The 27,920-nt window shown below is 48.0% G+C and overlaps 1 protein-coding gene across 1 annotated transcript; it reads right to left on the bottom strand.

The window, feature by feature from the left end:
• Positions 1–45: 45 nt before the first annotated feature.
• On the bottom strand, positions 46–27,494 carry RCAN3 (RCAN family member 3). Its single transcript, XM_004592246.2, has 5 exons — positions 27,242–27,494; positions 21,069–21,319; positions 2,764–2,937; positions 1,548–1,719; positions 46–669 (listed from the first exon to the last, which is right to left on the bottom strand). Exons 2-5 carry the CDS (start codon positions 21,264–21,266, stop codon positions 479–481), a joined length of 735 nt encoding a protein of 244 aa, XP_004592303.1. The 5' UTR covers positions 21,267–21,319; positions 27,242–27,494; the 3' UTR covers positions 46–478.
• Between the last annotated feature and the right edge of the window lie 426 nt (positions 27,495–27,920).

The following is a 27,920-nucleotide window of genomic DNA, read 5'->3' as shown; positions in this document are numbered from 1 at the left end:
TTCAGGTTTCTTTCCCTGGAAGAAAATGTCATGAATACCAAACAATTAAACTTTGATCACTATAGTCACTAGGAGCCTGTGTACAAAAATATCCACACTAAATTAGAATTTTGAGATAGTTTTTAAATGTATAAAAACGTACTGGACTGGTGACTGCAAGTCTCTGGTTTTCGTATCCCATGCTCTTTAGAACCAGGGAAATGGAGGCAGGGACATTTTCCTAATCTGCTACTATTTAACAATGGTCAAGAGTTCTGCCCCTGGGGCCAGGCGGTCAGCTGGTCAAGTGCCTGAAGAACATCCCTTACCACTCCGAGCAGGTGCGATCCCTGCTGCTTCACACTAGCCCATCTGCAGACACAAGGCCTGGCTCCTCACGGCCCTACCTAGGCCACCAGCAGCGGCGGCGGCGGCAGCAGAGGCCCAGGGCCCCACGAGTGTGGCCTGGGAAGGCAGCTGCCTCCCCCAGCACAGGGTCTCACAGGGCACAGTGGAAGGCCTGGGACTCATTCCGTGCCGCGGTGGTGCTTGCAGGATCGGGGCGCCTGGTCTGGGGGATTTTCTGCTTGGGGCTTTTTGTTTCCTCTTCCTCCTCGGTTTCACTTTCACAGACGTGCACCACCACGCTGGGCGTCGACTCAGTCCCTGCATGCAGTTCGTATTTCTCTCCTGCGGGAGGCAAACAAAATGAGGGCTGGGCCAAAAGCCTCACTTTGTTGATGTTCCACTGCTGACTATGGCTTTTTATTTTTTTAATAATCTTTAATCCAATGACAAAGTACTGCCTCTGCTTTGATGTTAGAGATTCGGTGCTGCTGTAGTACTGAGGTCTCTGGGGGTTGAAGTGTGAATGCGAGTGTCAGACCCCTGGACTGCACAGCACACCCTGCCTGACCTCACCACACGCTCAGTTTTCCGTGGGGAGACTTGGAAGGTCCCGAGCAGCGAGGCCTGGCTCTAACACTGACAGCAGCAGCCACTTCCCCTTTGAGTGCCTCCTGGGTCCTCTGCAGGAGACGCCGTCTGCAGCAGATAAGCAGGCCAAACCATTGCCATCAGTGTTTCACAGGATTTAACAGACAGGAAGGGGCAGGCAAAGAGACGCTGCCATAGGAAAGAAATAAAAGGAGTTGGGACAGGATGACAGGAAGACTCCAACAATTCCTCGCAAGACTCAAAGTAGCTGTGGTTGGCTGGGCCCCGGGGCTGGGGCAGAGGCAGCCTGTGCACCACCAGCCTGGGTAGCCGAGGAGGACTGGGCAGTGAGAGCTGCAGCAAGAGGCACTGAGCACCAAGCACCCGTCGCTTAAGATTGGTAACCACTGTGAACAGTGGAGAGCCTGACGCTCCCTCCTGAGAGATGAAAAGTGTGAGGGCCACCAAGACTCAGCTGAGGAACCTGCTGAGGGGCACCAGGCAGGCAAATGCCCCAGCCTGGGCGTGAAGCCGGGTTGTGCAACTTCGTTCTGCGATCACGCAGCCCCTCTGCCTGGAACAGGGTCAGTCTGCTTCTTGGGTCAAAAACAGGAATCATGGGAGTTTGTTACCTGGTCCCAACTTGGAAACGGCACAGAGCAGATCATAATTGATGACGGGTACGGCGTCTTCACTCTGCTTCCATCCGACTGGGGGAGAGGCTGGCGGGGAGATGAGAAATTGCTTGGCAGGCTGGGGTGGCAGCAAGTACGACTTGTCACGTGCTTCATTGGACACCTGCACCTGCAGGGGACAGAGTATCAGAAGCCACCTGCAAAATGGGCTGGTTTTCTTAATTTTTATCTTTATGTTAACTGTCCCAGCTCCATAGAGAAAATGATGGTCTGTTAAAACAGTATGAGCTGGACTCGGCAGCGTGGCCTAGTGGCTAAGGTCCTCGCCTTGATCCCATATGGCCGCTGGTTCTAATCACAGCAGCTCCACTTCCTCTCTATCTCTCCTCCTCTCAGTATATCTGACTTTGTAATGAAAATAAAATAAATCTTTACAAAAAAAAAAAAAAAAAACAGTATGAGCTGCAGGAAACTGGGCTCTGTGTGCTAGCACGTACCGAGTGCTCAGCGACCGGGAGCTGACTGAAGGAACAGACGGCTATAGATGAGGGAAGAGCTCAGTGGTGGCACCTGCTAAGCCCCGATTGTAGAATGGACAGAGCTGTGTCACCATATGTCCCAAGACACTCTACCTACTGCGCATCTTTGCATTTGGAATGTAAGGCAACAACCCCGTGCCCCTCCCGCCCAATTTGAAAGCTAAAACCAAAGAAGGTTACTGTACATAAAACAATGCACTTGATTCAGGAGTAGAGACCTAAAGCCTTCATTGTGCCAACAGCCAGGAAGAAAGCAGGTTCTCATGCAGCCACACAGCTGCAGGTGAGCAACGCAGGCGGAGCACAGGTCATCTACCCATTGTCCCCTCCTGGCCAACCCCTGACCAGCAGACCTTCCCCTGGGGGCTCCTCATAGAGCACGGAACATGACATGAACACAACTTTCCTAAGTCTCCTGAGACGGCTGTCTACACTCATGGGAGACACACTTGAGGGTGCTGGGCTCCACCCTCCCAGACCCCAGCTGAACACAACTGTCAGAATCTGAGACCCTCCGAGCCAGCAAAGCAGTCAGGGGGAAACGCTTTCTTGACAGGCTTCGCTGACTGGAAGTGTCTGTTTCCAACACTTCCCAGGTGGTGACACAGCAGAGGGAGAAGTGCCAAGGCAGAAGCTGGGCCGCGCAGCAGCGAGCAGGGCATGCTGCCGGGTACCTGCGCGAAGTACAGCTTCAGCTTCCTGCCGGCGAAGTCCGTGTCGTGCAGCTCAATCCGCGCTCTCGCTGCCGCTTCGGGCTTGCTGAAGTTTATGCGGACTCTTCTAAAGCTTTTAAACAGCTGAAAGGTGACCTGGTCATCGTAGATGGTGAAGAGGGCCTCAAATTGCTCCTGCAAATGGAGGAGTGGCAGGGCAGACAGAATGGGGCAGGGAAAGGAAAAACAAAATGAAAACAAACCTTTAACGGAAATGCAGGTGATCAGACGCAAGTCACGGGGTATTCACTACCAGCCACCTTTTCTCCAAAAAGGGGCAGACCTTTCCCAGTGGTCTGCAAGCACAGGGATCCTCTTGTGGATAGACTTACCTCTGCTAGCTGAACTTGAATATAACCAACTGTATGAAGGTCATAAAATGCAAGGCAGCAAATACAGAGGCTGGCACTGTGGCATGGTATGTTAAGCTTCTGCCTGCAGCTCTAAATATGTCATCATGCTGTGTGTATTCCATAACTTGCTTTTTTTTTTCTTTTTATTGTATTGTTGTTGACAATCTTTACATAGTTAATTACAGTTAAAGGAAAAAGAAGAAAAGAAAAGAAAAAAAGAAAGAAAAAAAAAAAGGTTCAGGGGGATAGGAAAGTGGGTAATGCTATTATGTCCATATTGTTTCCATCATGTATCTGAGGTGAAGGGGGATATTGAGGGAGAAGCCCCACCCGGTTTCCCGCCCACCCCAAGTCCCGGATGTGGGGCATGCTCTGAGATATGTGCTCGAGTGGTGTTAATAGTTCTCCAGTTATGAATCGCTGCCAGTTTCGCTCGATGAGGTCGTCCGCCGATTGATATGGTCCATCATAAAGTCTCCGTTTGCCCCATAATTTAACTTGCTTTTTTTTTTAATCAAAAAAGACTTTATTTATTTGAAAGGAAGAGGGACAGATTTTTCCATCTGTCCACTCCCCAAATGGCCAGAAGAACCAGGAAGAAGCCAGGAGCCTGGACTCTCTCTAGGTCTCCTAATGCTTGGGGTCTCTCAGCCTGCCTTCCCAGCTACGTCAGCAGGAAGCTGGATTGGAAGCAGAGCAGCCATGACTTGAATGGGCACTCCAACATGGGATGCCAGTGCCACTAACAGTGGCCTGATGTGCTGTGCCAAAACAGAGACTTGCATGCTCTGCTTGGCTCTTGGACTTGTGTTTCCCTTGCTGCCCTAAGTCATTGGTTTTCACCAGCTAGGCAGTATTGTTGCGTAGTGCCACACCACAGTGCATCTCTTTGGGTGCCCCTGAACATGAGGCCTGGCCGCCCACTGCACTTTCACAGTCTCAGCCTGTCCATGGGCAAGGACTCCTCTGGTGAATATCCTGACAAGTGAAATTCCTTGGCTCTTAGAGATGCCGCATCTTTCACTTCAGCAGGGAAGCCCAGTGTTGGCACCAACTTAGTACAAGCAGACCCATGTTTTGGCTTCCAATCTGCCCACACGTCACCCAGTTAGGCTTCTGAACTCTTATCAGGGACAGGCAGGGAGAATGAAACGGCCTTTTAGGGAAGGGTCCTCACTGAACGCAATGGCTGCAAGTTCACCCATGTCACTGTGTTCTTTTTGTCAAGCAGGTATTCATTCATTTTCCCACTGATAGACATTTGTATTGCTTCAAGTTTTCATTATGTTTAAAGTTATGTTTTTAAAGGTTTATTTATTTTTTATTGGAAAGTCAGATACACAGAGAGGAGAGACAGAGAGGAAGATCTTCCGTCTGTTGATTCACTCCCTAAAAGGCTGCAATGGCTGGAGCTGAGCCAATCCAAAGCCAGCAGTCAGGAGCCTCTTCTGGGTCTCCCCATGCAGGTGCAGGGTCCCAGTGCTTTGGGCTGTCCTCGACTGCTTTCCCAGGCCACAAGCAGAAAGCTGGATGGGAAACGGGGCTGCTGGGATTAGAACCAGTCCCCACATGGGATCCCAGTGCATGCAAGGTGAGGACTTTAGCTGCTAGGCTACTGCACTGGGCCCTCTGCACTGAGGGACATCCAGGAGCCTCTCACTGTTAGCAGGAAGGGCGGGTTCAGTGTGATGTTTCCATCTGTTCATTGGGGGGGGGGGGTCCACACTCTACGCCCTTCTGTAAATCTGACAGAGGAAATTCCATCTCTGCAGAGGTTCACTAATGCCATGGGCAAAGCTCCCGCTTCGCCTGGGGACAGCAAAGTGCCAGGTGTGGTCTAAGCGCTGTGCCCCTTGAGATTTCCTACGCTGAACCCCAGGTGCCAGTGTGTTGGTGTGCTGTCGGTCTCTGGGAGGAAACGAGGTCCCGAGGGCAGCCCTTCAGTGAGGCCCAAGGGAGCGTGTCTGGGCTTCGCCAAGTGAGCACATGCCGAAGGTGCCATCCCCAAGGCACAGACCCTCTTCAGACCCCAGCCTGTAGTGCCTTGATGCTAAACTTTCCAACCTCCACAATGGGAGCACTACACCTCTACAGGTTCTAACCAGTCTGAGCTGGCCCCCACTGGTGCCACACTGCTGGGTCAGGAAATGGCGCATGCAGAATAAGTACACTCAGCCATGCACAGTGAATACAGAAAATCACCTGGATAATTGGAGCGCTTGTCCAAGTGTGGAACCTAAATTCAAAAGTGCTAAGGGAAGCAGAATATATTTAAACCTTTTAACTTTCTATAGTCTTTATTTACTAGTTATATAGGCAAGGAACATGCAACCAAATTAAAATTCAATAAAAGATGGAATACTGGGCCTGGCATGGTAGCTAAAGAACTTGCTTTGCATCTGCTGGGATTCCATATGGGCGCTGGTTCTAATCCCAGCAACCCCATTTCTCATCCAGCTCCTTGTTTGTGGCCTGGGAAAGCAGTCGAGGATGGCCTGACACCTTGGGACCCTGCACCCAAGTGGGAGACCTGGAAGAAGTTCCTGGCTTCAGATCAGCGCAGCACCAGCTGTTGCGGTCACTTGGGGAGTGAATCAACAGACGGAAGATCTTCCTGTCTTTCCCCCTTTCTGTATATCTGACTTTCCAATAAAAATAAAATTAATCTAAAAAAAAGATGGAATACAATTTGCTTAGTATCAATCTTTGTTTTTTAATGGCTGACATATTTATAAATATATACTCTGCCGGGCCCGGCGCCATGGCCTAGCGGCTAAAGTCCTCGCCTTGAACACCCCAGGATCCCTTATGGGCGCCGGTTCTAATCCCGACAGCTCCACTTCCCATCAGCTCCCTGCTTGTGGCCTGGGAAAGCAGTCGAGGACGGCCCAAAGCTTTGGGACCCTGCACCCGCGTGGGAGACCCGGAAGAGGTTCCTGGTTCCCGGCTTCAGATCAGCACGCAGCGGCCCGCTGCGGCTCACTTAGGGAGTGAAACATCGGATGGAAGATCTTCCTCTCTGTCTCTCCTCCTCTCTGTATATCCGGCTTTCCAATAATAATAAAATCTTTAAAATATATATATATACTCTGCCCTACTGGAATATAAATTCTTAAATGGCTCTTAAATGGCTATGCCTTGTTTTCAAACATATAACATTCACTACACCATGTAGAAAAAAATTGGCCAGCACAATAACATCCAACGAATTACGGGCTGGCTAAACTGGGGCAAATGAGAAACGCTCCTGACTGGACGGCTGGTTTTGTGCAGTCACGGCTAAATGCCACCAAGCAGCACACCTGAAGATCTGTACATGTCACAGTGTTAAAAAAAAAATCGGTAAATAAGGGGTGGATGGGATGAGGTGACTGTGAATGTCAGCTATAAGAGTGGCACCTAGGTGCCCCCAGGTCTGCCACAGGAGTGCCAGCTGCTAGCCCGGCTTAGAGCACAGCAAGCTGGCTCTGGGCTACTGCTTCCTGTCTTTCCTTTGAGTGACACATTGTCAGCTGCTAGCAGTGATCTGCTTATCAAACTTCCTCCTTCTCTGGCAGCTTAGCTGAAAAAGATCTGTGACGGTGCTTGCAGTGAAGTGGTGCACAACGCCCCATCATTTTCCAGCACTTGGGGGGCGGGAGGGCAGTTCTAGCCCCTAGAAAACAAAGACTGCAGTTAAGCAGGGGAGATTTACAGCCACAGCTACCAGCCAGCTACAGCATCAGCAGGTAAGCCGATTAGGCAGTGCTCGGGGGTGTCTAAGAGGACACACACACACACTTTTCAAAATCACGAATGTCTTGCACTCAGCCAATGACATTCAAACTTTGTAGCTGATTAAGAAACATTTTATTCAGCTCTCCTGGGGTACATCTATTAGAGAAGTTGCAGCCTGAAGGTTGTCTATTGTTTCCTGAAGAATCAGGATGAAGACAGGAGCAGACAATGAGGTGCCCTGAAAGTGCATGGGGCATCACACCAGGGGGCACGGATGGGGGGGGCTCAGAGCCAGGAAAGTGTGTGGGGTGTCACACCAGGGGAGTGGCTGGGGGCAGCTCTGGGCACAGGGTTCTTGCCCTGCTCCTGGGCCCTCTCCCTACTCCTTATTTTGCCATTGATGGATAACCCCACTCAGCAGGCAGGTTACAGGACAGTAAATATCTCACTCAACGCCTCAACACAAGGTTGCAAACCCAGTGAGGTCCTCGGGCTCAGAGGGCTGGCCTGACACATCACAGACACAGAAGCCCACAAAGGTGAGCTCTTCCCCTGTCAAACACCTGAACTGCCCTCAAACAAGGACAACTATTCTACGTGTCCTGATGGCTGCTTCCCACACTCTAGGTTCGGTTTCTAAGCAGATTCATGCAGCTGCACCAGCAAACCCCGAGCTCTCCCTCTCCAGGGTGTCCACTTGAATCTTTGCTTTCTCTTTCTTATACTCCTTGCCCATGAAATAGGAAGGAAAGATTTGCAGAGTCCAGGTTTGGCATGGATGGCACATACAAGCTCTGGCTCTGTCCAGGCATGGAGCTCCCACGGGTCTGCCGCTTTCCCCAGAAGCAGCGTGGCATGCCAAGGCCTGCAGAAGCTCTGATGGCCCACACTGCGGCTCAGCCCTGGTGAATAAGCACCAGGCTCAATGGGGAAAGCCTCTGCTCTGAGGCCCAGAAGCTCTGCTCATTGGCTGGATCTGACTCAAACCCCCCACAGTTGCACCCAGCGACACTGGCTCCTCAAGTCCTCTGATATGACAGCACAGAGGACAGACAATAGGAGAAAGCCGCAGCCTGAGCAGCAGCCAGCTTCCCCTCCTATCCGGCATCCTGTCACAAATCTCTGGAGTGTGGCTCACTGGGTCCGAGTCCTGGCTCTGGAACACAGCGCTGTGCCCTTGGAAACTGCTGTCTTGTACTGTGCTACGTCTTTCTTACCACTTTATTGGGTTGTTGTGGTCTTCAAGACTCTTCGGCTCAAATGCAAAGGTTATGTCAGTACTCGACAGGGCAGGACTTTGGCATGGTCCACTCAATAGTCTGTGGTCACAAAAACGAGTCATTCTGTGTGCTGAGCACTGCCCAGGGAGGAGATGAATGCTCAGATGTAACAGGATATGGATATGACAGTGGCTTCCCTGGAGGCTGCCAATGGAAAGCAAGAATCTATCTATTCTCCTGTCTGCCTAGCAGTCCCCAGGTAGACAGACCCTCCAGTGATGATGCGGCATACTGCCGATCTGCCCCACCAGCAGCCAACCTTCTGCACTTCTGCAAAATCTGACCTACGACCTTTACCACTCTGCAGTGGAGTATATGGCCTCCTGCTTGATCAGAGCTGTGGCTGTAACTCCAGTATGAACTGCAACCCAGACTGAGGGGACCAGTAGAGTATCTTTTCTTGATCACAGCACTATCAAATACCACATGGTGCAAAACCACACTGTGTTCACTTCAGCAGCCCTTCACCTTAATTATTCATTTTATCTTTCTGTTTTGCTTTCTATTTATTAAGAACCACAGAATGGGCTGTGTGCTTTGCAGGGGGAGGGGCTCTCACAGAAGGCCTTCAAGACTCCCAGCTTGGAGGCTTTTGAACCCAGCACAGGTATGTATATGAGCACATTGGATCCCTTGGGGGGCCTCCAGGACCACCCCATCCTGGAGAATCGGTTTTTTGACCCACATGGGTGTCTGTAGCCAGGCGGCCCAGGTGCCAATGGTGCTGGGAGAAAGTCCTCGGGCTGCCTGGGGGCGCTCCCTCACTGTTAGAGGGTCTTGATTTACAGGGGGATGATGGGATGCACAGGTGGCAGTGGGAGATGACCTTTGGTTTTTATGCCCAGGTTAGGACTCAGCAGGTTATGCCCAGCTGAGGGACTTCCATTGATAAGCCCACAGCATGTGTATGTATGTATGGGACCCACACCAAAGTGGTTTGGAGGGGAGAACAAGAGTGAGAGAAGTTGGTCTGTTAGCAAAATTGTGGGGCAATGTGGACTAACCCCTGTGGAACTGCAATCTCTGCTGGTTCCTCCCAGAATTGCAGATGGGGTCAGGCCTTGCTGGAAGCTAAGTGGGCACCCCAGTTGGGTTGGGGTTTCTACTGGTGAGAACAAGAATAGGGGGCCCAGCGCCATGGCCTAGCAGCTAAAGCCCTTGCCTTGAACGTGCCGGGATCCCATATGGGCGCTGGTTCTAATCTCGGCAGCGCCACTTCCCATCCAGCTCCCTGCTTGTGGCCTGGGAAAGCAGTCGAGGACGGCCCAAAGCCTTGGGACCCTGCACCTGTGTGGGTGACCCGGAAGAGATTCCTGGTCCCCGGCTTCGGATCGGCATGCACCAGCCGTTGCGGTCACTTGGGGAGTGAATCATCAGACGGAAGATCTTCCTCTCCGTCTCTCCTCCTCTCTGTATATCTGACTTTGTAATAAAAAATAAATAAATATTAAAAAAAGAACAAGAGTAGGATTGAGTGCAGCAGGCATGGCTATCCATGGCTAGAGACTGCACCAGTATGGGTGTGCACTGGGATGGTGCAGTGACAGATTTGGCTTAACTCCAGCCCCCACTGGTACTCGTGAGAGCCAGGTTGGGTATATTACAGGCCAGATCAGGTCTTGACTCCTGCTCAACTACGTGAAAGCTGTGTCTAGGCATGGACCAGGTAGTGCTGGGCTACCACAACCAACACCCAGAACCAGAATGGGTGTGGCTGGCTGAGCAAGGCCACTGTTCTCGCCAGGACAGGAGGTGGACAATGTCAACCCGGGCCAACAACCCACTGGTGTGCACACGAATTGCCACTGGGAGGAGATCAATGGAGGAACTTGGGAAACTCCTTTATTGGGACGCAGACCCTGCACGAGAGCACAAGAAGCAAGGCAAAGAACAGCCTAGACAAACCCAGGTTATAGTACCTGCCAGCACACATGTGGGTCTGGTCTGGGGACAGACCAGTTTGGGCCAGCACATAACATCCACTGGCAGATCTGAGAATCGGGGCAGAGGCCAGGAGGAGCCAGATCGGGCCATAACACCAGCCAGTTCCCATTAGGACTGGGACAGCAATCAGGCTGGGGTGGGATAGGCTGCAGCACCCACCAATAGGAGCTGGAACAGGGGGCAGGCTAGACCAGGCCAGGCTATGCAATACCACTGCAGAAGCTCAGGTGAGGTAGGTCATGCCAGCCTGGGCCAAGCGGGGGCCAGGTACGTGAATCCCAGGGACAGGGGATCTGACAGGGCTTGGGTAGATTGGCTCAGGTCATGGGGCCCACATGTGTGGTGGGGGATGGGTTCCTGAGCCCCGGGGGGGGGGTGGGTTGGGGGACTAGTGGGGTATAGGTCACTTGGCCCAGATCCTGGGGCCTGCCTTCTAGGTAAGTGTTGGTTTCATGAACTCCAGGGTGGGAATCTGGTGGGGTTTGATTCTCCTGGTTTGGGTGTCAGGGCCCACATACTAGAGCCCCAAGGATGGGGGATCCAGTGGGGCTTGGGTCTCCTGGCCCAGCTACTTGGACTCAGTTGGAAGAACATGGCCTGCTTAATGAAAAAGGTGGAGCTGTGAACACAGGCCCTGTTGTAAAAGAAGAATATGGCAGCACATTTGGTACTGAGTCAGAAGAACAGAACTCCTAGCTGGACAACTACCCCAAACAAATGATGACAGCAAAGAATCTTGGTGAATGGAGCCAATGGACATCGGGAGGGTGAAATCATCCTTGGATTGGTGAAATGGGCAGCATTTCAGAACTATCCAATCCACTTGGACAGAACCCTTGGAACATGTACACTTTGAGACTCTGGGTTGATATGGGGCAGTGGTTCCTCATCCCTGGGTACCGGGACGTGTGTAAAGTCGTGAGTGGTTTTCCCCTTTGTTTCTCTTTTCTCCTTCCCCCAGGAACAAGAAGAAATAGCAAATTTGGAAGCAATGAATTCACCTAGTTTTCCCAAAACCTTGATCGTTCCCAACCTGATCAACCATGTAATTAATCATTATTAAAAACATTCTGGCACCCAGCAGTGATGAGGACAGTGTACCCAAGGAGAGACTACCCACCTTGGGATTAGGTGAGATGGGGTTTCCCAGCAGAGCTGCAGGCAGTCAGTAGAAGTGCAGGGGAGAGAGGGTAAGCTGGCGATCTGTTGGATAGCAATTCAGCAGACAGGGTAGCCTGGGGGTGAGGGCAGCCCACACAGGGAAGGGAGTGGTGGCAGCTCCACATGCGAGTGAGTGGGAGTGACAGAATAGGTGAATGGAACATGACTGTGGATGCTAGTCTTCTGTTAGGGAAGTCACAAACTTGGAAAACACCGGAAACAAATGCTTCACTGCTGTACTTGGGCTGAAAATATGAAGTGTAAACACGCATAGGAGTGCTTTAAAAATTCATAGAAAATGCATATTATGAAGACCTCAGGAATGGATTGCAATAATTTTGGCATCAGAATAAACTCACCTTTGAATTCCATTTCCCATGAACTTTCTGAACTACTCTGATATGTGTGTAAGTAATATATTTAAGTATGTATGTGTATATATCTAAATAAAAACACACTACCAACGTACTAGTCTGAAACAAGTACCTCAGAACTCACTCCAGGTCTCCCATGTGGGTGGCAGCAGCCCAAGCACTTAAATTATTACCTGCTGCCTCCCATGGTGTGCACCAGTGGGAAGCTGGAACTGGAAGCAGAGCTAGGCACTCCAATGGGGAAGCAGGTGTTTCAATCGGCAGCTTACCTGCTGTGTCAAACATTTGCCAGTTTAATGTTTTGAGGAACTACTACACTACTTCCCTCAGCAGTTAAATGTCACCATTGAACATTTTCATCAGCAAAGCATAGGCTCTGATTTTCCCACACTCCTTCCAATAATTACTGTTTTTATACAGTTTTCCTAGTGGATGTCAACTGATATCTCACTGTGATTTTTAAACTTATGTTTTCCTAATTACTGGCAATGCTGAGTCTACTGGTCATTCACACATCCTCTTTGGAAACATGCCTACTCTAGTACTTTGCCCATTTTTCAATTGGGTTATGTTTTTGGGTGTTTAGTTTTAGGAGATCCTTAAATATCCTGGAGGGTGTGTATGTATTTAAAGATTCTGTTCTAGGCCATTGGTCTATGTATTTCTTGTGAATAACATTTGAAAGGCAGGGTCAGAAAGAGAAGGAAGTTACAGAGATCTTCCAACTGTCAGTTTACTCCCCAAATGGCCAGAATGACTGGTGCTGATCCAAGCTGAAACCAGGAACTCCACCCTGGATTCCCAGATGGGCAGCAATACCCAAGACTTAGGCCTTCCTCAACTGTCTTCCCAAGCACATTAGCAAAGAGCTGGATCCGAAGTGGCACAGCCAGGACTAGAACCTGCACTCTGATATGGGATGCAGCCATCTCAAGTGGTGGCTGAACCCGCAACACCACAATGCCAGCCCCCATTCTGGACATTTCTCTCTTAATTAGATAAGTGATTCACAAATATTTTCCCCTTTACTGAGAGTTGGTTTTTCATTGTTGATGGTGTCTCGTATTGTATATTTTAAACTTTTATATCTTTTTAAAGGTTTATTTATTTTTATTGAAAGGCAGATATACAGAGAGGAGGAGAGACAGAGAGGAAGATCTTCCGTCTGATGCTTCACTCCCCAAGTGAGCCGCAACGGCTGGAGCTGAGCCAATCCAAAGCCAGGAGCCGAGAGCCAGGAGCTCTTCCGAGTTTCCCATGCAGGTGCAGGGTCCCAAGGCTTTGGGCCGTCCTCGACTGCTTTCCCAGGCCACAAGCAGGGAGCTGGATGGGAAGCAGGGCCGCCAGGTTTAGAACCGGTGACTATATGGGATCCCGGGCGTGCAAGGTGAGGACTTTAACCACTACACTATCGCACCGGGCCCAAACTTTAATATATTTTAAAAACTGTATTTATTTTAGAGGCGGAGACAAAGAGATCTATTACATACTGGTTCACTCCCTGCAGTAGCTGGGGCTGGGCTAGGTTGAAACTAGGAACTGGGAACTCAATTCAGGCCTCTCATGTAAATGGTGGCTTTCCATGTCTGTATTAGTAAGAAGCTGTAGTCAAAAACTGAAGCTGAGATTAAATTCACATTCTCAGATGTGGGATATGGACAGCTTGGCATTTCAAGCAAAGGCTAAATATGTGCCCCTATTTTTAATTTTGAAGAAGTCTAATTCATGTAATTTTTTTTCATGTTGCCTGTGTGTTTAGTATTATACCTAAGAAATTATTGTCAAATTAATAATCATGAAGAGTTTCCCTTATATTTTATGTGAGTTTTATAGTGTCATTTCTAGTGTTTAGGTCTGTTATTCAGGTTGAGTTGATTTTTTATTTGAAATAAGGTAAAGGCCCAACTTTATTTTCTTGCATATATACTCAGCTTTGCTCCCACTGCTGGCTGAAAAGACAATCCTTTTACCCAACAAATAGTCCTGGCCTGACTGGAACTCATTTGGCCACACATACACAAAGGTTCATTTCTGGGTTCTTCTATTCTAAGCAATTGGTTTGTACTAAGTTTTGAAATCAGAAAGTGTGTGTCCTTCAGGTATCTTCAAGACTGTTTTGTCCAGTTGGGGTCCCCTGAAACTCTGTATGAAATTCAGGACAGTTTTCTACTTTTGAAAACACTTCATTGGTATTTTAACAAGAATTGAGCTGAATCTGTGGGTCACTGAGTGGTACTGACATCCAGACAAGTTTCCTGTTCATGGACATGGGATATCTTTCTGTGTATTTGTGTTTCAATGAATTCATTAGTGAGACAGACACAGACATACATATAGAGAGCTCCTTTTTGTTGGTTCCTGCTCCAAAGGCACAAACTGACCTGGCAGGGTGGAGAGGAAGAAAGGATAAAAACCAGGTATTTAACTTGGGTCTCCCACTTAAGCCATCACCCACCCTCCCCCCTCTCTCCCCCTACCCCCGCTCCCACAGGGTTGACTCTCAGAATCTGCATTAGTAGGAAGCTAATTAGCAGGAGCCAGAGCCAGGAAGCCAGACAGACACTCTGATGTGTGGCCTAGGTGTCCTCATTTGCACAGTGGTTACTGGGCCAAATGCCTACCCCTTCTTAAATTTCTTTCAGCAATGCCTTGCAATTATCAGTGTACAAGTGAAAAATGAGTTCTAAAGCAAGCTGTATTCTCCATGACTCTAATCCTACTATCTAGAGAGACTAGGATTTCTTTTAGTTTTAAACCTACATGACTCTGCAAGATTTATTTAGCCTTGAAGCTAACTGAATCACATTAACTCTTGACCAAAATGGTACTAGAAATTCAGTGAAATATTCATGAAAACCTCATGATGTCTCAGGCTCTGCTAAAACACAGCGCACAACACAGACACATTCTTCCTTCAAACCTCTCTCCAATTTCCACAAGGAAAATAAGTCACTTTCCTCAAAGGAATTTACTTCTTCTAAGTTGGAGGCCGGGTTAACACACCCAGCAGCTGATGTAGTACACAAGCCACTCATTCACTAAATTTCTGAATGTCATTTACTCTTTTCACATGATATCTTCTATTTCTTTAAATGCAGAGGGTAAAACCCAATTTCAATACAAAGATATGAATCGTATGTACAATTGCACAGACAATGAAAGAGTTGGGGATCCTAATTTCAGAGTTTCCCATGTACTAATAAGCCTCACTCTGCTTACAGTGCAGTTTCCTGATCACAGCAATATGCCACTCATCTCGAACAACCAGCAAACAACCATCCTAAATTATTGTCTGTTCACTAACATGGAACAGGTGTTAACTTTGCACCAGGAATTCGGTGAGATGCTGAGTGTCACTGATCCAGAACAGGCCTGGGAAAGTGAGGGGAGATGCTTTAACATATCCGACTATCACCATCAGAAAGCCAACTCAAATCAAAGGAAGGTTCCAAGGTGAGCCAGCGGGAGCAGCTGTACAGACAGGCAGCTGTGTATTTTGGCAAAGGACTCCACTGTGAAATGCCACATTGCAGGTCTTTACCAAGCCAGACCTGGGCAGAATATCGTTTGGCATTAATACTCACTGAGTCTCCTCAAGCTTACAGAGCTAGAGTAGAGAACAGTACTACTTCTCACATGATAAAGTCTCAGTGAAAAATCTGCATGTTCCAGTCAACAGTAAGCCTAATTTATCCCGAAGAAAAACGGGGGCTAGAGGCCACAAGCAACCCATTCAGCAGTCCTAGGAAGGACCATTGGACCCTGTGGTCCTCCAGGTCGGGGCCAGCCCTGTACCAAGGAAGCAGAAAAACAAACCTCCTTGGTTCACTCTTCTGTGGCTTACTATCCTCTCTGAGGCACGGTAAGAAACACTGATCACAATGCAGAGCCAGAACCCGGCAATCTAAAGTGAAGATCTGCCTTTACAACAACGGTACCTGTGTTCCTCACTCACAAGTAGATAACAGCTTGTTTCAGCAATCTTTGCAAGTCAGGAAAAAAAAATTTCTTTTGAAAATAAAGTGCTTCATTGCAGTTAGGGTTATTCTGCCTGTGGTTTTGGGAAACCTCCCTTTTCCATGTTTTGGCACATTGGTGCATGACTGATAAATATGGGACTCTGGGAGAAACTGAAACAAAATAAGACACCAGTAATAAAAAAAATAACATTAACTAAGTACTGATAATATGAATATTTAGAACTCTTATAAAGGCTAAGAAAAGTAAGAAAGATGATTCAGGATTTCTAAATTATGACTGAATTTAGAAAGGAAAATAGAAATCTGTAAATGGAAATCACTGTGAAGAAAACAAAACTAGGGCCTGGGAACTCTGTTTCCCTGCGGTCAGGTTCCACACTGGAGCAGGGTCACTCCCAGTGCTCCCCCAGGGACACTGCTTGCTCTCCTCCCATCGCTGCACCTGCACTTGTCAGCTGCATCCATGCCTGCCTCACAGAGCACCAAAAGCAGAATGGAAAGCTTCTGGCCTCACTGGGGTGGTCTTATGCAGGAAGACCCCACACTCAGTTTCCAATCTGAGTTTTCTGCCATACAATGGCTCCCTGCTCCCCCAAACAGCCCACACTCCTCAAAGTCCAGCTGAAATTCCTCTGCCTTCCCTGATATAATGCTACTCTGTGTTCTGAGCTCTTCTCTTGTGCCATCTCCCCATGAGGTCTTGCTGCAGTTGGCCATGATCCAGTCTTTGAGGCCTCAGTCCTTTTCCAAATGCTTCTAGAGGTACTAAGACCATAATGACACCTCAGGCTTATGAGCCCCTCCAGGCAGTAGCTCTGTTACTCATGCTCTATCCCTTGAGGCCACCTCTGAGTTCTGCCTGCAGACATACGGGTGAATGCCCAGCTTCCACAATCAACAGTCCTGCACTCACAGATTCAACTGCCAGTCCAAAATACTGGCGGAAAACCTGTATGTGTACTGAACACGTACAGACTTTCTTCTCGCCATTATTCCCCAAAAGGCAACCACTGACATAGTACTTGCATGTATTAGGTACTATAAGTGACACAGAAGTTATTTAACACACATGGGAAGATATGTGTGGGCTAAGTGCAAATACTACACCACTGCAGGTAAGAGAGTTGAGCACCCATGGATCATGGTGCCTGAGGGGGCTCTGGAACCAGTTCCCCAAAGACACTAGGAATGACTGTATGTACCAAGTCCTTCTCTGCATCATGTTCTACTCCAAGAAAGTCACTGAAGGAAATGCTTCTGAAAACAGACACAAAGTGAAAGCAGTAGAGATGCTGTTTTCAAAGTCTCAGCACCAGAAAAGCCTGTCCAACGGCTAAAACACTACTATTGCAGGACTCAGACCAACAGGTTTCTGTGACACCCTGATGTCGCACACCCAGACACACACGCCTATGCGCACATACCCCTATGCTCCATTCCCAGATAAATAATGGACTTGAAGGGAGTCACCTTTCAGAAAACAAATCCCTTTTCCTCAGTGAAGCTGTAGGGAAGTGATACAAAGAGAATTGCCCAGCCATCTTGGGACAAGGCCACCAGGGCCTTCATGGTACAAGGCCATCACAGCCATCTTGGGATAAGGTCATTGCAGTCCCCCAATGGGACAAGACCACCAGAGCCATCCTGGGACAAGGCCATTAGAGCCCCACCCCCCCGGACAAGGCCATCACAGCCGTCCTGGGACAAGGCGCAGTGCTGACAGGTTGTAGGCAGTCAGCTCTAGGAACAAGCCAAGCTCCCTTTTCTGTGATCTTCCTTGAACTACAGTCTCTCAAAATATGAATGAAAGAATAAATGAGTTTAGTAAGACTTGACTCAGAATTCAATAAAAATGGAGAATCAAGATGGCGGAATAGGGTAAGGACACGTTTATGCGGATGGAAAAACATTTAATCAGGATGAAGCAGAGAGGACATATTTCAGGAAATAGGAAGGGACAGAATAACAGCAGAGGGGTACCTGGAAACTGACCGACACAGGAAAGCAGCAGACACAATGGTGTGGTGTTGCAGAGACTGATACTCCAGCACAGCAATCTGAACTCCACCAGCAACCAAGTGGGAAGGGACTTTCCTTGGGAGCTTGGGTGGTGAACCCAGACAAAGAACTGTCTGTTCTACTGGTACGTTTGCTTTGATCAGGAGCAGACACAGAGCAGCAGATCTCAGACGGGCAGTGTGAGAACGGAGTGGATTAAATAGCCCAATCAGCCTCTCAGAGCTGCATTGGGCGCCATTTTGCGTAAGGAGGAAAGGGTAAGGGAAGGGACGGAGCATGTGCTGAGATGGGAGTAAACTCATTTCTGTCTCAGTGAACTGCAACGACGTGGCATTCTACGGGTTCCACCCAGGGCAGGTCTGGATAGCCCTCGGATTTGACGGCCAGCAAATCAAGAACCTTAGTGGTTGTACATCAGGCGCCATTTTGGGCACTGTGGCAAACGCTTTGGGACTGCAGGGGACAACAGTGCTGATCTCGTGAGAGCTTGTTGAGGTCCGTGATTGCACTGGTCCCGCAGGAAAATAATACCGACTGTGTCAGCCTACCAGTCAAAATAGGTCCGTGTGGTACCCAGACCTAACGTCCAACAGGTTCCGACAAGATCAGCACAACCAACAACCTAATTATATAGGACACCTGGCATGTCTCTAATCCTGGGACCTGCTCCAACCGGAAGTGGGAGAAAGAGTACAGAAAATGGTGCAGCCTCAGCACGGTATCACAGGAGGTGGAGAGTGGTGAACCAGGAGCTGGGGCCGTGGAGACCACGGTGGAAACCTGACATTAGAACCCAGACCTGGAACTCGCTGGAGGTTGTGGCACAAGTGGCTGCAAGCAAAAAGTTGTGTACCAACTGCAATAAGTAAAATCGCATTGTAGCCCTGTGGGTGACACAACTTAGAAACCTGCCCCAAGGAGAAGACTCTGCTAACCAGAAGTACAATGACCAAGAGCAAAAGAAGAGACAAAAGCACAATGAATATTACTGAAGACCCCCCTGCAAAGGAGCAAAACCCATTGCCGACCTCAGAGTTAACTGAGGAAGACATTGAGAAAATGGGGCACACAGAATCCATAAGACTCATTTTAAAGATTCTGATCAACAACGAGAAGCTCATGCAAGAGTTCAAAGAATTTAAGGAAGCAATAAAGCAAATCAAGGCTGGTATATCAGAAATTAAGAACACAGTAGAGCAAATTAAGAGTACAGTGGAGAGTCTCCAAAATAGAATGAAGCAAGCAGAAGAGAATCTCAAAATTGGAAGATATTTCCTGTCATCAGGGGGAAGCAAACAAAAAGCTGGAAGCAGAGCTGGATCAGGCCAAAAAAAGTATTCAAGAATTGAAAGACACTATTATAAGAGTTATGGGAGTCCCAGAAGGTGCATAAAGAGAAGCTGAGTTTGCAAATGTATTTAATGAAATAATAAAGGAAAATTTCCCTAATCTGGAGAAAGAATTGGGAAACAAGTTCCAGGAGGGGCACAGAACTCCCAACAGGCTTGATCAAAAGCGATCTTCACCATGACATATGATCATCAAGCTCTCTTCAATTGAACATAAGGAAAAGATCCTTAAATGTGCACGTGAAACAAAATCAATTGACATATAAAGGGAAGCCAATTAAGCTCACAGGAGATCTCTCACAGGAAACTCTACAGGCCAGAAGAGAATGGAGTGACATATTTCAGATTCTAAAAGAAAAAAATTGTCAGCCCAGGATAACATACCCAGCAAAACTTTCTTTTGCCTTTGAAAATGAAATAAAATTCTTTCACAGTAAAGAAAAGCTAAAAGAATTTGCCTCTTCCAAACCTGCCCTACAAATGATACTTCAAGATGTTCTCTTGACAAAGAGGAATAGCACCTACCAAAACCAAAGGCAAATGGGAAGAAGATCCCAGTAAAATGACAACAGAAGACTAAACCAATGAATAACCCATTGCTAAAATGACAGGACCAAAGTAACACCCATGTATATTAAACTCTGAATGTGAATGGCTTAAGCTCAATCAACGTTATAGATTAGTACACTGTATTAAAAAACAAAATCCATCTGCTTATTGTCTGGAAGAGACACACTTCAACAAAGATCAGCAGAAACTATGTCACATGGGTTTTGTTGTTTTCATCTCTTCAAAACACTTCCTTCTGATTAAATCATTCAATGACTCGTTGATCATGCAGTGGCATCATTTTCTTCAAGAAGGTTCTTGACTTTCATTTCTTCAGCTACACATTAGTCATTTAGCAGCATGTTATTTAACTTCTTGATGTTGTTACTTTCTTTTTTCTCCCGGATGTTGATTTTGTTTTGTGACTCTTCATTTAAGGGGATGTATAGTAGCTGTGTAATGGAGACTGTCATATCTAGTAACATGTCATTTAACTTCAGGCATTGTAAATTTCTATTTTTCTTTTTATTGTTGATTTTGTATCATGACTTTTCATTTAAGGGGATGTACAATAGTTGTGTAATGGAGACTGTCATATCTAGTAACATGTCATTTAACTTCATGGCATTGTACATTTCTTCTTTTCTTTCTGTTGTTGATTTTGAATCATGACTTTTCATTTAAGGAGATGTACATACAGTAGCTGTGAATTGGAGACTAACAATCAGATGTGAGGATGTAGTGTGGTATGCATTTCTACTTCCAGACAAAGATGGACTTACAATGAAACTGTTTACTATATCTTGACAATAGGATTCTGGACTCTCTGCCATTGTCTATGCCCGCAATGATGGACATATGACTGTGTATGAAGAACTATATGTTAGTAATGATATAGAGGAACTGGAGGGGAGGGAACTGGGGAGGGGATAAGGGAATATGAAACTGTATTATAAAATAATAACAACAATAATAAAATGTATTAAAAAAAAGAATTCAATAAAAACACTATAAAACATGTGCAGAGGAATGCTTTTAAATTATTTCCTGCTGGGTCCAGCGGTGTGGCCTAGCAGCTAAAGTCCTCGCCTTGAACGCCCCGGGATCCCATATGGGCGCCGGTTCTAGTACCGGCAGCTCCGCTTCCCATCCAGCTCCCTGCTTGTGGCCTGGGAAAGCAGTTGAGGACAGTCCAAAGATTTGGGACCCAGCACCCACGTGGGAGACTCGGAAGAGGTTCCAGGTTCCCGGCTTCAGATCGGCGCAGCACCGGCCGTTGCGCTCACTTGGGGAGTGAATCATCAGACGAAGATCTTCCTCTCTGTCTCTCCTCTCTGTGTATGACTTTGCAATAAAAATAAATAAATCTTTAAAAAAAATTATTTCCTGTTGTAGACTCAGATCCTTTTAAAACACAATTAAAATGTCTCAAGGTTGACACCATTTAATTTACCCTGGCACAGGATGGCTGTGTCCCCACCCCACATACAGTCGACAATCCCTGTGCTACAAGGGCAGGGAGAGGCAGAGGTGTGCCTACCTTCTGTTCTTGGACCTCAAACACTGCTTCGTGGACACTGCAGGCAAAAAGTGAGGTAGGCAGGTCACTTAAATCCATCATCTCCTCCAAATCATCTTCATTCTCACCAAAAATCATCTCCTCTTCCTCTTCCTGGTCACTGCTGCAGAGATCTGATTGGCTGTCGTTCCAGGACTTCACAGTATCCCTCAGCATCATCCCCAACAACGGCTCTTTCCTGATTTTCAACTCCTAGGATGTCTGCCGGAAACCTACAAACACACAGATACATCTTTACAAGCCAAACAATGTTCCAGTCTGTCAGTTTCTCAAGATGGCAATTCATCAATTAAGTGATTTTATCCAGTAAAGATAAACCAGCATTCAAATCACCCCATGACAGTTCTGATAAATGAATTCACACATTTTATTGGCTTAGCATGTTTTACATGGCAGTGATACATTAAGAAAAAAACCAGTTTTTTAGAGAAACAGGGGGAAAGGAGAATATAAAATGAAATTGTGTCAACATGTCTGCTAGTTGTCAAGCAGTAGGAAGAGAGGCGTGCAGCAGAACAGCGTTCACACATTTGTTTTGGGTTTTAGACCCACAACACTGAGGCTGCCACAGCAAAACTGAACCCACGCTGACTCACTCACCATCTGCACCCTGAAACAAGCTCGGTGGTAAGCTCACTTTACTGTTTGCATCAATTTGTTCTTTTTGAATATACTCTGAAAGACTTGAGTTACACAAAACCAAAGTTAGTCTTTGTTCATAGTAGAAAATTTCTAAAGATTTATTTATTTAAAAGGCAGAGTTACAGAGGCAGAGAAACAGATAAATTTTCATCTGCTGTTTCACTCCCTGGACAGCCACAGTGTCCCGGGCTGGGCCAGGCAGAGGTCAGGAGCCCCTGTAGGCCAAGCTAGGTCTCCCCTGGGGGCACGGGGCCTTAGGCACTTGGGCCCTCTTTTGCTGTCTTCCTAGGTACACTAGCAGGTATCTGGATGGGAAGTGGAGCAGCTGGGACAGGAACAGGTGCTCTGTGGAATGCCAGCATCACAGGAGGCAGCTTAGCCCACTGTGCTGCAGTAGGGTCCCAATACTAGAAATATTTACAGCAAACAAAATTTAATACGGGAAGCAATTAAAAATGTTTTTGGAAAAAAAGTCACTAATTTAAAGCCAAAGGCTTGGGTGTGCCACTGTCCCTGTTGGATAATAAAATGCAATTCGCCTTATACCGACTACATGCACATCTGTCTGCAATGACTGACCCAGCGGGATGGCTTGGGCACTGCAAAAGGCCAACATGGGATTTAAGAAAAAACCTACCAAACCCAGAGGATTAAATGACTGTGACTATTCCTACCTCAGTATCACAGGTTCTGGGACTTCTTTCATTACAGAGATTGCAAGACCACAAATACATTGCTCACCATACAGACTGGTAATTACATTCTCCTACTGTACCAAGACCAACTTTCTAAAAGGAAAATCATTACTCATGGTTTATGAACACTTTCTACATGGTGATGGCTTGGCTCAGGGGATATGAGTTCCTACCCCGCAAGGGGCTCCAGCTAGAGCCAGGGGGTCTCCCCTTAACAACGCTAGCCCCCTATTCCCCTGAAGGATGCCCTCTACCATGCTTTCCATTTCTCTTCCACCTGCTTCTCTTCCTCAGCAGGTGAAAATGTCCAAGACGCTCACTGTTTTTGTTTTATCTTCCCCACTGTCCCTCCTTTGCCTCGTCTTCCAACTTTCTACCTGCACTGTTGTGTTCACTTCCTCTAAAGTCAGCGCCATTGGGCATCCACTACCACTTTGCAGCTACTACTACCCTCAGTATGGACAGCAACAGATCCTGGCAGGAGCCACATCTCAAGTCTCAGCCCTTCTCCACAGCTCACCCTGAGACCACTCTGAGCACCGGCCTTCCTGGCTCCTCTGGTTCAACACCAGCTCTTTTTCACTGGATCCTTTTTCTCCTTTTTCTCTGAGGTTTCAGCCCCATCTGCTTGCCCTCATCTTACTCTTCCTGGGTGGTTTTATCCCCAATGGAACATTTCACTACCCCGACACCAGCAGCTTCCTGTTTCCCTGTGGTTCACATGCACACGGGCGTGTTGATAGTGTCTCTTGTTTCATGTAATGATTCTCAAGTCTTCTCAAGCCGTCAAAGCAGGAGCAGAATCTAGGGCAACCAGGAGGATGGGTAATTTGGGAAAAGCACCAGGACCCCAGGAAATGCTAATCTGCCCTTGATTATTCCTGTTTGCACAGGCTGGAAACTGGTGAGCGATGGCTTGGTGTCCACCTGTAAGAAAAGGCCCTTCGGAGGGGAAGCAGGGAATGGTATCACATGGTGGCTACCAGGCTCATCATTCCTTGAAGACTAAACCGTCAGGTGGAGCTGGCAGCTCTCACAGCACTTTGCTCTTCTCTGTTTTATACTTAGGTCTTATTTGTTTATAGAGCACTCCTAGCTACCAGACTCTGAGTGTCTTCGAATCTCCAGGCCCTGGAATGTTCCAGGCCACAGCTGAATAAGGACCGCTGAGCAGAAGCTGACTGGGTCATGACTATCCCACTGACATGCTAGCATGGACACAGGAGAGCATAATGCTGCATGGGATTACAGACAGGTTCCCCAAGGGCGTTAGACTTCACCAATGAGCAGAAAAAGAAGGGGCAAATGCCTGGCAAAGCCAAGAGTACATGCAAAAAGATCAGTGCATACCAAGGACAGGAAACCTGTCAGAGCCAGCCGCACAGTGTTTGTGGAGGGAGGCGTGACATCAAGTCAGGAAGGCAGGCACGGGCCCCCAGGTTGCCATGCAAGTAGAAGGACAACTAGTCCGAGGCAGGGCGCCACTAAAGGGCTTCAGTTAGGGAAATGATACATCCAACCCAATTTAACTTTCAGTATCACTAAAAGTTGGCTGTCTTTGTATGTGTTCTCTTAAGGCACGGATGTTTTTAGAATAAGCACAGCAGTTGCAGCGCTCTGAATGGCGAGTTTTTGAAGTTTGAGAAAAATCAATCGATTTTGACAAGATTTTTTTGGTATGTCTCAAGTTCTTTCCACCAACCCCTTGGGGAAAAAAAAAGAAAGAAAAAACCAGCTCACCAGGAAATAAACTCTACCTGATTTCAAAATTCTTAGAATGTTACACCTTTATTTCCTGTTTTTTTTTTAACCTTCAATTTCGGGGTGCTTTTTTTTTTTTTTTTTTTGCTCTAACTTCAAGTAGAAGTTATAAGAATGGTACAAGCAATGTTTGCCTGGATTCTTCACCCACAGCTCCAACTGCTTCTACTTTCCCATTTGCTTTATCATTTTCTACTTTTATACACATGCATTTTTCTGAACTCAAAAGTGGGACAGTGAGAATGAAAGACCCTTTTACTTTCAAATCATTTCAGAGCCTAAAAACAGGATTATTTCCTTATCTCACCCACATTGCAATTATCAAAAATGAGGTTAACACTGCTATAATACTATCCCTTTACTTCATGATCCATTGTCAGATTTTGTCAGTTATCCCTATAATGTCCTATGCAGCTAGCTGTCTTCCAATTCTTTAGCTTAAACAACTCACCTTTTGTTTCGATATCAATCAACCATTCTTTCTAGATTACAGGACTGCTACACTTTCTTACCTTCCTTATTTTTATAAATTTGACACACTTAAGAAGTACAGATTGCTAACTACAAATGAGTCTGAACAGTTCATAAGCACACCCAGATAAAGGTCCAGGGTCCATAATCAAACTAGATGTGAACTCTAGAAGTTCATGACTGTAAAATGAGGACAATCACGATTCTTGCATAGCACAGGTGTGAGGAAGATTGAGAGAATAAACACTCAGCGCTGAGAGTAATGTTTTGCCTGTAGTTGGGTACTCAATAATTATTATCTTGCCTAGCCATCATCTGTGTCATTGCACTGCTGCGTTGATAGGACCTCAACAGTCTCAGAACTGTTGCTGGAACTTATTTAAAAAAAGCACATTCCTTCATGTGATCCAACTAAAGCCACAGAGACAGCTCCTTGGTAGCAGAGGTATCTGGAGTGACCCCTGCAGTCGCCATACGATTTAAAAGGAGAGAGCCCCCAAAGGGCTGCGGAGCCCTTCTGCGTCTCCCGCAGAAGCTCCTGTCAGAATGCACTGTACGCGGATGACGGTTCTTATCCAATTACAGGCCATGAGATTCTTATGTGGATGTAATTTAAGTCAACATTTTTTCTGACATTATACAGTTAAAATCTAAATGGAAAGATATGCGAGAGGATTACACCAGGGTGAAGGAAAAAGTGACAGAGGCACACATGGATGTGGGTTCCACACTGTTCTCACTTGAGGTGCAGTTAACCTGGACCCCCAGACTACCAGCCTGGGAAATGCAGCAGAAAGGGCAGGAACAATACAGGCCAGCTTCAGCCAGCAGCGGCTGGTGCTAATCAGGCTTCAGCCTCATCTCCACCGCAGCTGTAGCTGCGGCTGGCTGTTGGCAAAGGGCTGCTTCATGGAAACATCAAACGAGTGGGGAAAATTCCAGCAGCAGGACCATCTGCTCTGCTGGAACAAGCCTTGTGACAAAGGCAACCCGTCAGGGCCAATGTCAAGCACGCGAACTTGACCTTCCCTTTTCGAGTCTGACAAGGGAAAGGTGAATTCTTCCTCTTCTAGGATTTAACATAATAATAATAATTTCCCAAATAATATGCTTCCCAACTGGGTGAACGTGTCAATACCTCAGCTGGACGCACTACCAGATGTGCAGACAGGATTAGAGTGCCACTGAACAACACTGGGAGCTGCCGAGCAGCTCCACAAGTGCCCGGATGGAGAACCCGGGGAGGTCACTCAGCGTGTCCAGATTTGTAATAAAACAGTCACAGATGCCTGGGATGACGACATTCCTTTCAGAAGCTCCAAAACTGTAAATCTGCACTAATTTCAAAAGCCCTACTCAATGTGGTTCATCTGCAGGCGGAATGCTGCTACTGTCCAGTAGCTTTTTTTTTCTTATACAAAATATGGTGCATTTAGTAAAGCAAAGTGAGTGAAAACTAGCATTTTGTAAGTTCCAATGACCTATGCCTTGCTCTTACAGAAACTCTAGGGTCACTGGTAGTATAACTATTGAGGTTCTTGCTCTATCAGGAACAGTATGTGCCAGCATGAGAAAGAGCAGAAATAAAGAGAAATCAGTGGCTGGAACACACCAGAATCACAGGCACTTAGTTCTTCCCACCAACAACCCTAACACCCTGCAAAACAGGTCCTCATTTGCTACCCTAATGCTCACAGGTTCAAAAGTTTTACATTTCAACAAGGGGAAGGGGGACCCCTAAGCCCCTGGAAGCGCTTCCCAGGCCAAGAAAAGTGCAGCAACATGCCAAACCCTGACGCGGCTCTGTCTTCCTGCAACAAAGTCCACGTCAAGAGGCCAAACACAAAATCCTCCCAAAAGACAGTTTGTGTGATGCACACACGGCCTGACCCACAGCCCCAAGACCATGTTTACTGGACCAAAGCTTGATGAAACCATTTTCAGATGGTTTCAGTCAGATGGGATCACGGCTGCAGGTTCGTCAGCTGCTTCTCAGCACTCTGAGGAAAAGTTCAAGTGCATATGACGATCCATGTAGTTTCCAATAAGGGGGAGCTCCGGCTTCTGGCGGTGACCACTGATATACTCCCCGTTAAACCGTCCCGGTTTGGATCGGAAACGCAATCTGAATTGCTCCGAAAGAGACGCTCAGATTCCGTCCAGAACCTGAGACCAAGCAAGCTAGACAAGGCCCACCACTGCTGCACCTGCTCGGGCCAGGTGTGTGTGTGTGCGGGGTTGGGGGTTTCACCGACCGCCGCATGGCCACTCCAAGGCAGGCTGGGCCTGACCGCTCCTGACTACCACAATCAGCAGCGGGGCGAACCCAAGCTGCTACAGGAGGGAACAGTTTGTTGTTCTGCTCCGTTTTCTGGGACACCAACCCTGAGGCTGCCGCAGCGCGTTGGCCCGCCAAGCAGGATCGTTGCAGCCCCGCCAGGGCCCCTATCCATTTATTTATCTATATTTATTATGAACTTTGCGCCTGCTTCCCCACTCCCCGCTGCCGCCTGTGAAAGCGCTCCGAGAGGCTGGGCGTCGGCCTCACCCGGGCGAGAGACTCACCTGAAGCGCTTGGCCGCCGGGGCGGGAGAAGGAAGCGGCCCGTCGGTGGCCGACGTGCGCGGGGGGCCTTGGGGGCGATATGGGGGCCCGGGTGGCGGAGAGGCAGAGAACCCCGGGTCTGCAGCCGCCAGCAGCCCGCAGCTTGAGCGCCACACCCTCCAAGGCGGCCGAGTCGGGCGGCGTCTGAGGGCCGAGCACCGGCTGTCGGCGTCTCGCGCGCTCCCCGCCCGCGCGCGGCCCCGCTCGCCACGCCCGCCACCCCGGCAGAGCGCGCGCGGCGCAGGCGCCCCGGGACCCGGGCGTGGGTGGAGGGCGGGGCCTGCTCGTCCCTGGAGAAGAGGGGTCGTGTTCCCCTTTCCTGTGGTGGCGTGGAGGGGACCTCGGGCTGAGGAGGGGGGGCGGGGCTGGAGGACGGGGTCTTTAGGTGGTCTGGCCGTTTTCCGTTGTCCCCGGTAGTTCATGTCCTTTTCCTGCTAGCCGTCTGACGGTCACAAGTATAGTTAATGGGAATATTATTAAACGTTTACTCAGGGCTGGTTACTATGTACACGGCGCCGAGGGCTTTGGAGCTTTACCTCAATTCACCTCGCGCGACCAGCGAACGCGATATTACTGTCCCCACTTCACAGATGAGGAGCTGCGTCCTGGGCTCAGGGGCCTGCGGGGAGGGGGCCCGTAG

This window comes from Ochotona princeps, chromosome 2 (assembly GCF_030435755.1).
Source record: "Ochotona princeps isolate mOchPri1 chromosome 2, mOchPri1.hap1, whole genome shotgun sequence".
NCBI classification, from domain to species: domain Eukaryota; kingdom Metazoa; phylum Chordata; class Mammalia; order Lagomorpha; family Ochotonidae; genus Ochotona; species Ochotona princeps.
This window is presented reverse-complemented; position numbering and strand designations above follow the sequence as displayed.

Bases quoted from the DNA above. Each gene is read 5' to 3' on its own strand.
- RCAN3 (XM_004592246.2), bottom strand. From the start codon at position 21,266: ATGATGCTGAGGGATACTGTGAAGTCCTGGAACGACAGCCAATCAGAT. The intron at 2,938-21,068 runs GTAGGCACACCT...CTCCATTTGCAG, and splicing joins TTGAGGTCCAAGAACAGAAG to GAGCAATTTGAGGCCCTCTT. The intron at 1,720-2,763 runs GTACCCGGCAGC...TGTCCCCTGCAG, and splicing joins TGAAGCTGTACTTCGCGCAG to GTGCAGGTGTCCAATGAAGC.